This window comes from Ursus maritimus, unplaced genomic scaffold, assembly GCF_017311325.1.
Source record: "Ursus maritimus isolate PB19 unplaced genomic scaffold, ASM1731132v1 scaffold_28, whole genome shotgun sequence".
NCBI classification, from domain to species: Eukaryota; Metazoa; Chordata; class Mammalia; order Carnivora; family Ursidae; genus Ursus; species Ursus maritimus.
The window spans coordinates 1503462-1515637 of NW_024425341.1; the positions used below are offsets into that span (position 1 = coordinate 1503462).

The following is a 12176-nucleotide window of genomic DNA, read 5'->3' on the forward strand; positions in this document are numbered from 1 at the left end:
TACAGAGGAGGGACAGGGTGGAACTAGAGGCAGAAACAGAAACAGTACAATCTGGACTTTGCCCCCAAATCCCCTGAAATTAGGAATTAATTTCTGAAAAACATCAAAGGATAAGAATATGTTCATAATAATTTGTAACTAAAGCTAAAATTTATGAATTTTTTCTATTTGCCAGTTCTTAGAATTTTACATGAATTAACTTATTCAGTCCTCTCAACACCTTTCTGAAGTAGGTGCTATCGGAGCACAGATGGATGAACATGCCCGAGGCTACCCAGCTGGAAAGTGGGAGAGCAGGGCTCAAGCCCAGCCAGTGTGGCCCCCGGTCTGTACTCCTAACCCTACCCCAGGCTGCTCTTGTGGGTGCAGATTCACCCCTGCAGATCTGCAGATGCAGGGATTAAATGAACATATGTGAAAGCACCCACTGTGAACTATAAAGTGCTATAGGGGTGAGTATAGAGCAGTATTTCTAAATATTAATTGCCAAATTGGACCTGCACTGTCCAATATGGCAGCCACTAGCCACAGGAAACTATTTGAAATTAAATTTAAATTAATTAAAATGAAATGAAGTTTAAAATTTTGTTCCTTGGTCATACTAGCCACATTTCAAGTACTCAAAAGCCACATGGACATGAATATTTTCATCAGAGCCTTCCATCAGCTACTTTACAGGCTTTTCCCTCCCCCCAGTTAGCTCTGCTCAAATAATAGTTTCAAACATCAATAAGGAAAACTTTAGGGGAAAGAAAATCTAGACTCCTCAGAATTTTAACAAAATTGCATGTGAGATAAACCAAGAACAACCTGTATTGACTCTGGCATACAATATGCATAACCTGAAACCATACGGAGTGTGCACAAAAGAAATAAATGTGACAAATGGGGACACAGGGACTTCCCAACACCCAGTACCCAAACATTCTGCACATTCCAGCAGGGAGACCTTTTACCCAGAAATTACTATGCCTCCATTGCCAAGATAAGCCATATAAACAATGAAAATTTGGGGGGAGGGGGAGACATATAGGAATTATACCTAATTATTTCCATGTGCTGAATTTTAGTAACTTCTAGTTTTGACAATCTGTCACATACAAAAGAATTTATTAGACCATAGAATGTATGCTTCCAATGACTTGTTTTAATGAAATACTTTTTGAATTAGTGATGAATGAATAATCATTAACTGTCAGAAAAATGTACACCCTAATGAAATGAACGAATACCTGAATTCCTAAAAATGCCATCACAATGGAGTTGATGGTCCCTAAAATTCCCTCTGGATCATAGGCCACCTCAGTGTGATAAAGCACCTTAACAAAACAGAAGAAGAAGGCAGGACTCACTGACTGTGAAATGCACACAAACAACTCAGAGATCAAATACAAACTTGCATACACTCCAGAATTCAATGTTTTCCATTTTTGCTGCAGAAATTCAGGGCCAACTTGTGGGGATTATAGGCAGAATACTTCAGATCAACGAAGTGTGGGGTGTGTGATACCAGAAGGGAATGCAGAGCCCGGGATGAGCCATGACCCCAAGCAGCCACTTCAACTTCAGGAGCCGGTGACCTGATGCATCCCTAACCAGTTCCAACACTATGCCTGAGACCTTCGTAACTGCCAGGCTGACTCTCTTTGGTCAACCCTATTGTAAGATCAACCCTATTGTAAGATCAAAAAGCTGTTCCTGGGATGCCTGGGTGACTCAGTCGTTAAGCATTTGCCTTCGGCTCAGGGCCTGATCCCAGGGTCCTGGGATCGAGCCCCATGTCGGGCTCCACTGCTGGGAGCCTGCTTCTTCCTCTCCCACTCGCCCTGCTTGTGTTCCCTCTCTCGCTGGCTGTCTCTCTCTCTCTCTGTCAAATAAATAAATAAAATCTAAAAAAAAAAAAAAAAAAAGCTGTTCTTCCTAACTTCCTTTATGGCAAATTACATTTAAAAATATATCTGTATTATTTTATTATAAAACAAATGTTCATGTAGAAACTGCAGAAATTTGGAAACAGATCCACAGTGGATCACCCAGACATCCCCCTGCCCACCCCTCTCAGGACTAAAGTATTCATTCCCAGAGCTGATAGAAATACTAATGGCCAAAAGCTCTCAGCCAAGTCCCTTTTCAGGATCTGTCCCTGACTGAAGAGAGCTGCCTCTCCAGGAGTCACACTCCCTTGCTGGGGGCAGTCCACATCCAACGGCCCGATCCCTCACTCCAATTCAGAACAACTCTAAAGCACCAGTCTAGCCCCCCAGGAGATGAGCTAAGGCCTTGTGTGACTACTCCTGCTGCCTATTCCTGCTTCCTTTGATCCCCAGCAGGGGCTGATCCCAAAAGGATGGCCCGATAAGCTTCCTACATATGAATCTAGGCCTCAGAATCTGCTGCCAGTGAGTCTGACCTGAGCCACAGGGAAAAGCACGCCACCACAAGCTTGATCCACTGCTTCTGCACTTCCAAATCCAAAGTAATGGATACACAGAGCCCCATAATAAACATTACATTTCCTAAATCAGCCAACTTTTCAAATAAAAATTAGTTCCCATCATAGTTTGTTAAATGGACAGAGTTTCCAGTTGGCCAGCCCTTTCTGTTTTCCGTCACTTCAGAGCTCCCGAGGGTCTAGCTGAAGTACAAGCTAGGCTCACTCACGGCAGAAGAAGGATGCTGGTAAATGTGGTCATCTCCCAGAAGCAGGCGGTCAATGTAGCCAGCAGCTCCTCCAGTACAATTTGGATACTTCCCCCAATCTCCAATGCCACCAGGGCCGAGATAACCACTGGGAAAGTGAAAACATGTACTTAATTGATAAGACTTCAGCAGGAATAAGGTTCATCCTGGCAACTGTCGCAACCCAACAAGAAGCCTCAAACACGGAGACCCCTCGGCGCCACGCCCTCCTCACCAATGCTCTTCTGACTTGACTACTCCCCACAAGCTAAGGTGGGCAGCCCAACTTCCCTTCAGACAGACCCTGGAAAAGCCTCACAGAGGCATTCCGCTGGACATACACCAAACTCCTCTCTCAAGACACATGATGCCTCCAAGGAAAAGAAAGAGTGAAAGCAAGTTCCTCTCCCTCAGGAAATCTGCAAACTCTCACCCCAGAAGCTCTGACGTGGCAGAAAAGGCATGCAAAAAGGGATTACCTACATGGGCTCACTTACGTAGGACATCCAGGAACAGGCAAGAAGAATGTCAAGCCCAGCCAAATGCTTTCCAGCATCAGAATGAAGAGCCACTGGGGCCAGCTAAAGATGATGTCTCGAAGGGAAAAGCAGCTTCTCTCCTGAGTGAGGGGTTATAAAAAAAAACATATATGAACTACATGTAAGTAGAAGAGGAGAAAACATGCAGTAAATGTATCTGGGAAATTCCTGGTGATTCTTCTGTTGGCTTTTACAGTAGTAATACAAAAATAGATGCATGTTTATTTCATATACATTATGTGGTCTACCTGACCCTCACCATGAAATACCGTAGTAAAACATTAGTTAAAAACAAATCACTGGATGGGATTTGGATACTTAGTTAAGTGTCCAACTCTTGATTTTGGCTCAGGTGAGATCAAGCCCTGCATCAGGCTCTGTGTTCAGCATGGAGTCTGCTTGGGATTCTCTCTCTCCCTCTCCGTCTGCCCCTCCCCCCACTCATGCTCGCTCTCTGAATAAATAAATAAATAAAATCTTACAGAAAAAAAAAATCACTGGACAATTCTACTCCTATATCCAAGAGAACTGAAAACAGATGTTCACACAAAAACTTGTACACAAATATACATAGAATCTTTACTCATACTAGCCAAAGAATGGAAATAAGTCAAATGCTCATCAACTGATGAATTTATCTAAAAAGTGGTACATTCATAAAATATAGTATTATTCAGCAGTAAAAAGGAATAAAGCACCAATACATGGCCCTTGAAAAATATGCTAAGTGAAAGAAACCAAACAGAAAGGCACATATTGTAGAATTCCATTTATGTGAAATGTCCAAAATAGGTAAATCTACACAGACAGAAAGTGGATGAGGGGTTGTCTGGGGCTGGGGAACTAGGGGGGAACAGTAAGTGGTTGGTACTGAGTACAGGGTTTCTTGTGGGGTAATGAAAATGTTCTAGAATTGGGTAGTGGTGATGACTGCACAACTCTGTGAATATACTAAATATCATTGAATTGCACACTTCAAACTTGTGAGCTTTATGGTATGTGAAATATATCTCAATAACGCTGTCATTTAAAAAGCTATTTAAAAAATACATTTTAAGAAAGGAAAATGAAAAGTAAACTTTTGGAGCTGTCCTGACTGAAGGAAGGAGTACAGCCCACCTATTCTTGGTGTCCCACCCAAACCCTCGCTCCATTGTGGGGGCAGCAGATGAGCCTCCACAGACCTTAGGTCCCAAGTGACTAACAAAGCCCACAGTCATGTCTAGTCTCGCTTCACTTCAAGCAAACCCACAGCAGAGGGTACACATACAATGACACAGCGGGCAGAGTAGGTAAATGAATTATGATCCAAGGCACTCCAAGGACATATAACCAAGCAATCATTACAGGAAGAGCCAAGAAAATCTGGGATTCAATGATGAACTTGCTAGTTACATATACAGAAAGGAGCTAGAAACAAATACAGCTTTATTTAAGAAGGATCCTAAGTGGAAGAATTTAAACATTTCTTCCTGAATTTTTATCTCTACTAGGGGAAAAAAAAACTCCACCTGCATAACTCAACAGAGCAATTTATAGTAAGATGGAAAGCAATCGCGAAAGAAGTGAGACTCTCACATACTTCCCACAAATAAGAAGTGCGAAATAGCCTAGGACAGCCAATGACAATACTGCCATTCTCCTCTACCCTACCTTGGCATTTCTCCTCCAAGTTGAATCTTCACAGCCTCTATATAGATACTGAAATGTTTTGTGAGTTTTCTATATATCTTGTACTACAAGGAAATGGAAAAATTGGCAGTAATGCCCCCAAAGACTGAACTAGCAAATTGGATGATGGTGATATTATTTAATGCTGTCAAAATGCATTTGATTACCAGACATTTAAAATTTTATTAAGAGGGTAGATCTCATGTGTTTTTTTCCCCACAACAGAGAAAAAAGACTGATGTAAAGACTAAAGGAAAATAACTAATTGAAGGAAAAAAGAATGCACTTGACTAACAGAGTTAAGGAGTCTACTGAGATACAGTATTGTGCTCAGAACTAAAGAAGGTTCTGAAAATCATACAGTGATTCCCACCCCCCGCCTCCCCTGTGTTTAAAAGCAGGATTTCTCACCGAGACACAGCTTTCAGGCACAGGTTTAGCAAAGATGAGCTCTAACACAGCAACCACAAAGTAGGTCACCCCCAGCCTCTGGAGCACGCCAGGAATTCGCACCTTATCCCAAGACACTGCAGAAGGCACAAATTAGGTGAAGTGTTAGCCAGCATTCCTCCTCCTGCCCAAGACAACATTATTGTTTTCTACAGGGGAAAACATACCTTTATCACACTTAAGTTGCTTTCTAGGCTCTTGGAGATAGGAATATATAGGGGACTTGGCTCAAGCTCACAGCAGGAAGTGGCGAGGTGGGACACGGGGATAAGAACACATGTGTTCCTTGGGTGTGAGATAAAGCAAGGACTGCAGGAGAGGTTCTTCTCCTGGCCCTTTGTCATTCTGGGTACGGATTTAGTGCAACAGCAACTTGCAGAGCCAGCACAGGCCACCAACAGGCTCTCCCTGTCTTACAGGCTACATGGCTACATCACTGGAAGAGTGTGACCACGTAATGAACCCTATGATGCATTCTGGGAGCAGTGGCCCACTTTTTGGAGATGCACTGAATAAACTATTACAGGACACCTTTCCTTCTGACCCCAAATGGAAGTGACCTCTACATCCTCCAGATGCCTACTCTTAGCGCTTCTTGTCCAAGGGGACCATCTGGCTATTGTCCACATAATTGTGTCCTGTTTTGCTAATGCCACTGTAAGCCCCTTGAGTACAGCCAACTACTGCCTTCCCTGACCCTGATGTGGGCCTCAAGCATGGGGTGTGCGTCCTTCCCTCGGCCTTCCTGTCTCACTCACACTGCTAAAACAATAACAAAGGTATTCCTTCCCAGCAACCCAGCGGGCATACAGGTGACGACAAAGGTGGATTCTTGAACTACCACACAACTGCTTTATTGTGAAAGTCGATGAATTCAAAGTGGCAGAAGGGCAGGGTCTAGAACCAGCTGACCTGATCTGGCCTACTACTCTGTTCCTGCACTTAGAAGATCCACAGAAAGCACGTCAATCTCTCTGGGACTCAGAGTCTTCCTTCACACAACAGAAGTGTCTGAGTGGTCTCAGAAGCTCTTCCCAGGTCTGAAGTCCCAAGACAGTAGCAAGAATGCCCGAAGTTATACAACCAGGTATACACTTTTCTAATAACTGATCTTTTTGCTTGTACCTGAGATGGAAGAATTACATTTCTTTTAAATTATGACATGTAGCTTCCATATTTCAATCAGAATATATACTAACAGAGGGGAAAAAATACTTACATGGACCAAGGCAATAATTGGGGTTCACAATGACTACTCCTATACAGATTAACAGGAAACTCCTCCATGCAATTTTCCCCAGCAATTTGAATTTTGAACAACCTCGCTGCAGTATGGAAGTCATTGATAGGAAAACTGAAGATCCCATAATAAATACAAACCTAGAAAAAAAGACAGTTATTAAGAGATGGTCATTTCTAGGGTGGCTTTTTGACTATATGTCACTAATATTTTATAATCTACTACATAAAAGAAGCAATACATGATTTTTCTAAAGTAGCCAATCACCGAAATAACACTGGAGGAAGAATCAGAACATAACCCTGTTAGACTATAAGGTTTGTGCACCTTCAAGTCCTATTCCAGAAGGAAAGTTCTTCAGGGCTGAGTGCAATTTCCAAGGACAAGTCTCCCATTTATTATTAAAGAGAAACAATGATGAAGATACTAGAATCAAAACAACTGGACATTCACGAGCACGCCCTCAAAGTCGCTGAGCAACAAACAACACATGTCAATCATTTCTAAATTCACTCTTTCTCCTGAAAGAAAAATGAAAGCTATATTTCTTTTCCTAATTTTGTCTGAGCCACACACCTCTTTTCTTCCCTTTATTATACTAAATTAACTCCTTAAAAAAAAAAAAAAGAATAGCAATCTTTCCAATGATTGAGTGTGGGGTTAACAGAGGTGAGAGTTTGCTCTTGCTACATTCCTTGATGTCCGCTGGCTTCCTTTCTTGGGGTCACCTAATTGGATAAAAGTGTCTAGTAACAGGAATAGGAACACACTTCCTATAGGGAACCTCGTAAAGAATGTCCATAAATGGGGAGTCTGGGTGGCTCAGTTGGTTAAGAGTCTGCCCTCGGCTCAGGTCATGATCCCAGGGTTCTAGGATTGAGTCCTGCATCGGGCTCCCTGCTCAGCCGAGAGTCTGCTTCTCCCTCTGCCCTTGTTCTTGCACAGTCTCTCTCTAATAAATAAAATCTTAAAAAAAAAAAAAAAAAAAAGAATGTACGTAAATAATTACCAGATCTTCAGGCACGTAAAACTTCCTCTTACCCAAAACTGTCTCAAACAAGAACCCCAGCTCCCCTGCAAGAAACCCTGAATTCACATTAGTGATGAAACACAAGGGACCAAAGACATAAACTAATAACTAGTACTACCTCCTAAAGATGGGACAAGGTCACTCAAAGCATCACAGACAAAGACACAAATCCCACATTGTACAGGAAGTCAGGGTCCCTTAACAAGGTGAACAAGCCACAGATGATCAGAGATAGGGTGGGTCGCTCCTGTATTACTTTAAATTTTAATTAATACTATCATTGCCCTGTTACACACTTACCAGAATCTCCTGATACCAATATATTACATTTCTTTTAGGAAATATGATTTTTATACTTATTGTCAGGATTAGTGGGATTTAACTACATTCTCAGAATTTATAATTTCCTACAAGACCCTGGGATCTTGCATACCATATCTACAAGAACAACATGTTCCCTGTGAAATCACTCATCTTTTATATGCAGGTTTTCAATAAGCCCTATACCAAGTATAAGAGCTATCCAGTAACACAACTTTTGGAAGGACCTGTGAGCAACACAGGCCTGTGGCCCAGAACTCAAGGATGGTCTCGGAGAAAGGCTCCAGCATCAAGTGGACACTTGGATAACCTATGGAAGAGCCGGTGGTAGACTGCAACTCACCATGGGAATACAAGGTCAGCCACCGTCAGTCCTGGAGAATAACATAAGCACAAGAGTAAGGAAAAAGACTCTAGAATGTAAATACTTCCTAAATCTAGAATGGCTCCATTATATACTGATATATATGGAAAGTAAACTCACATAGAGAGTTCGCAGGAAAACACTGTGAAGTAACACACACAGATACTCCCTGGGGACTCTGGAACCAGTCACCAGGCCTGGGGCAGTTCCTAAGAACATGACTGGGCAGGGGAGAGCCAGAGTAGAAGTCTGTGGACAACTCTGTCATCCTCAAGCAGTGTTATTCAAAATCCATTTTTAAACCAGCTACTGAGCCAGATTCATAGCCATTACTCAGCACCACTCAGACCAACCTGAGTTCAATGGCACCCCGAGGAGGACCATGAGTCTTAGAAGGCAGAACTCCCATGTGGCTGTAATAAAAGGCATATCTAGAATATGACAAGAATCATTTACAACTAAATTCTTAACAGCTTCTGCAGAGTCCCACAGCCCTGCAACAGAGACTTGGGCGTCCACGTGTTATCACAGTAAAGCATTACAAGGCCACAGCACACGAAAGCAAGAACAAAAGGGTTAACAGCTTCCTCCAAAGGTCATTCTATGGGGGCAGGAGATCAGCGCTCAAAGGAGGCTGGTGGGGCCTCGTCTCTAAGCTCCTGAGGGGATGCTGAGAGGTTCTCTTGTCCACAATTCTCTGAGGGGTCCTACGCCAGCAATACTACTTTTAGAAAAAATATCTTACCATTCCAACTTGAGTGTCTGAAGTACCAATATCTTCCTCCTCCATAATTAACAAAGACCATGAGGATGAGAGCTATCCTGTAAAGCAGCACAGAGCACACTTTCAGGGCTTGCCCATGTGACAGGGAATGGCCCAACTGTAAGAGACACACTTATACTCACAGGGGCAGTCACAACACAGATACACTTAAAGAGCAGGGAACTATTATTTCTAATCACTACAATTAGGGCCCTACACAAAGCCCTGTGGTTGCCAACATTTCCAACATGATTTCTTTCTTTTTTTTAAACGAGGCTCCACATGGGGCTCGAACTCATGACCCTGAGATCAAGACCTGAGCTGAGATCAAGAGTCGGACACTCAACCGACTGAGCCATCCAGGTGCCCCGCCAACATGATTTAAGAGAAATTTACACTGACACTGAACTGTATAACTTGGAAACAAAGCAAAACCTTTCCCATCACTCAATTCTGTGCTAATTACTTAGATGTTGCAGGTTAAAGAACTGTAGTAGAAGGCATCCAGTCATTAGAGCTGAGGGCTCAAATCATGGGCCCTCAACTCTTATTAGGATAAGACTCTCATTAGTTACCTCAGTGTGCTTCTCTGTAAGACAGGGAAACACACCCACAGGGATCCCTGAGGAAAATAATGTATATCATGTGCCTAACGAACGTGTGGCACATTTTAGGCACTAAATAAATGTTAGTTCCTATCTACCTGCAAACATCTCATCTCCAAAAGCAGCAATGAGAATCAAAAAGAAAGAGGAATAGGGATATCTGGGTGGCTCAGTCAGTTAAACTTCTGACTCTTGGTTTCAGCTCAGGTCATGATCTCAGGGTTGTGAGATCGAGTCCTGCATCGGGCTCCACGGAGGGAGTGGAGCCTGTATAAGATTCTCTCTCTCCCTCTGCCCCTCTCCCCATCCCTCTCCTAAAAAAAAAGAAAAAGGAATACGATAAAATAGACTCTGAATGTGCTACTGTTTGATGCTAATTCCGCAGGGTACTGAAGAATGAAGACTTGAATGTGTCACTGCGGTTATCTGTGGCCCAACTCCTGGAGTCAGATCCCAGCCATCCCACGTAGTCCCCAAGTGACCTCAGACATGTTACTTAACTCTGTGGCCCGGTCTCTTCATCTGTACAACAGGCATATTGAAAGTGTATGCCTCACAGGATTGTGAAGAGACTGAATAAACTATGACAAGTAAGAACTGTGCGTGGCACAGGATGAGTCAAAAATCCTTAGCAATGGTTATTATTCTTATTATTGCTTGGCTTCTAAAATGCACCCCAGGAGCACTCAGGGTCTGGGAAGGCTGGGATAGAATTATAATTATCACTGGAATTTCAAAGCCCTCCGTGAGATGGCTCAGCCAGTTAAGTGTCTGCCTTCAGTTCAGGTCATGATCCCAGGGTCCTGAGATCAAGCCCCGCAGGGGTTCCTCAACTCAGTGAGGAGTCTGCTTCTTCTACTCTCTCTCCCCCATCTCCTACTCTCTCTCTCTCAAATAAATAATCTTAATTAAAAAATAAAAAATAAAAGCCCTCCATGGGCAGACATGGAAGGCCTAACACCTACATGGTTATTTTCAGCTATCTGGTTTTGTACTTTATTTCAGAGTTGGTTCCTGGCCCTCACTCTTCTACCTGAACTCTAAAGTAACAACTTGCTGTAGGACTCCGCATTTGCTTCCCAGAGGGCCTGATACTACTACTTGGCGAGCAATGGGGAAGGGCCGGGGCTGGCGCATGCTGGTGTTTCATTTGTCTGATGGGACACGGGGGTGCGGATGGACAGGGAGGCCCCGCGTGCTGCTGCCTGCCCACGTGACCCTAACTCAGCAGAATCTACATACCAGTGGAAACTGGTTCTGGCCTCATGCCTTGATTCCTCTCTAGCAACTTTATATTTGTTGTCATGACCGTTTTGGAGGAAGAAGAGGCCACTGATTTATTTTTACAGCAAGAAGTCCTGCCTACCCTACAAAAAAAGATATGTAAAATACCTTAAAAGTGTGTTCATGTGTAAACATGTAATCCTAGACTATCGATGTCCCAAGGGAGCCCCACATACCCCCTGAATGTGTCCACACAGCGGAGGCGCGGCGATGCAGCGGGCGGATGCCAGGCTTCCAGCTGAGCATCGCCACCGATGGAGCCTGCCCTGCTTGGAGACCCCAGCTCCTTCAGAAAACGGGGAGAGAAACATGCCAGGTGGTAAGACTAGTCAGTTAATTTCAGTTTTCTGGTTTTTAGGGAAGAAATTAACAGATTGGAGAGCTAAAAAGCATTGTTCTGAACAATCCTTTAATTTCCTTTTGTAAAGATCCCACCCAGAGGTTTAGTTTTTCACATGATTTGAATTCTGTGCCATCTGCTGAGCTTGCAGCTGCCATCCTGATGAACAACCACAAAGAACTGGTCCATACGTGCATCTGGTACAAGGGTACAAGCAAATATGTCCATAAATGGACATACATTATGTCTATAATGAATTTATTAACATGAGTAATATGTTTAATCACCACAGGAGGCATTCAATTTGTAGATTTCATATTGATGGCTCTATTCTTTTGTTTTTTTCTTGACACTCTCTACTTAACTGGATCGATTCAACAGTGCTGCCAGCAGAGAGAAAAATGTCTCCACGCCGTGCATATAATGCAACCCAAAGTTCCAACCCTACCAGGAAAGAGAAGGGGATGCTGCCCTTCACCAGAGCCGAAGAGAAGGCTGCCTGCTCCTTATGAAGGATACAGCACACACGACCGACCTGGCCTTCCACAATATAAATAAGATTAATTAAACCAGATAATAAAGATTATTAAATAGGGACTTATAAATTCCAAATCTAGAAAACCGCCCAGGCCACACATGATGCATTCTAATAACTCACAGAATTGATGAGGCGATCAGTTTCCCGAGAATTTATTGCTTTAGAAATCCAATTATGAAAGTCGTCCAAACTGTAAATAAATAAAAAGCTCAGTTAATTTATTTTCTTTGGCAGAATTTTCAAAATGATTGGCTACTGTATCGAAAAAAAATTCATTTGAAGTTCATAATCTATGCAAGTCAAAGAATTAAACATTTTAAAGTGTCTTTAAGCGTGGTGGATCTTACTTCAT

At 42.8% G+C, this 12176-nt stretch overlaps 1 protein-coding gene across 2 annotated transcripts in view; it reads right to left on the reverse strand.

Moving 5' to 3' along the window:
• The window catches only part of HGSNAT (heparan-alpha-glucosaminide N-acetyltransferase), a 44964-nt gene that overhangs the window by 4859 nt on the left and 27929 nt on the right, over positions 1-12176 (reverse strand). Inside the window, exons 6-13 of one of the 2 annotated variants that reach the window (XM_040643198.1) lie at positions 11945-12014; positions 11123-11232; positions 9040-9116; positions 8274-8304; positions 6559-6719; positions 5301-5416; positions 3177-3298; positions 2662-2788 (exon numbers count right to left, since the gene is read on the reverse strand). In XM_040643198.1, the coding sequence (XP_040499132.1) occupies positions 2662-2788; positions 3177-3298; positions 5301-5416; positions 6559-6719; positions 8274-8304; positions 9040-9116; positions 11123-11232; positions 11945-12014 (814 nt within the window). Of the gene's footprint in view, positions 1-1232; positions 1320-2661; positions 2789-3176; positions 3299-5300; positions 5417-6558; positions 6720-8273; positions 8305-9039; positions 9117-11122; positions 11233-11944; positions 12015-12176 lie in introns of both variants that reach the window. The other variant, XM_040643199.1, reaches the window with a different exon arrangement.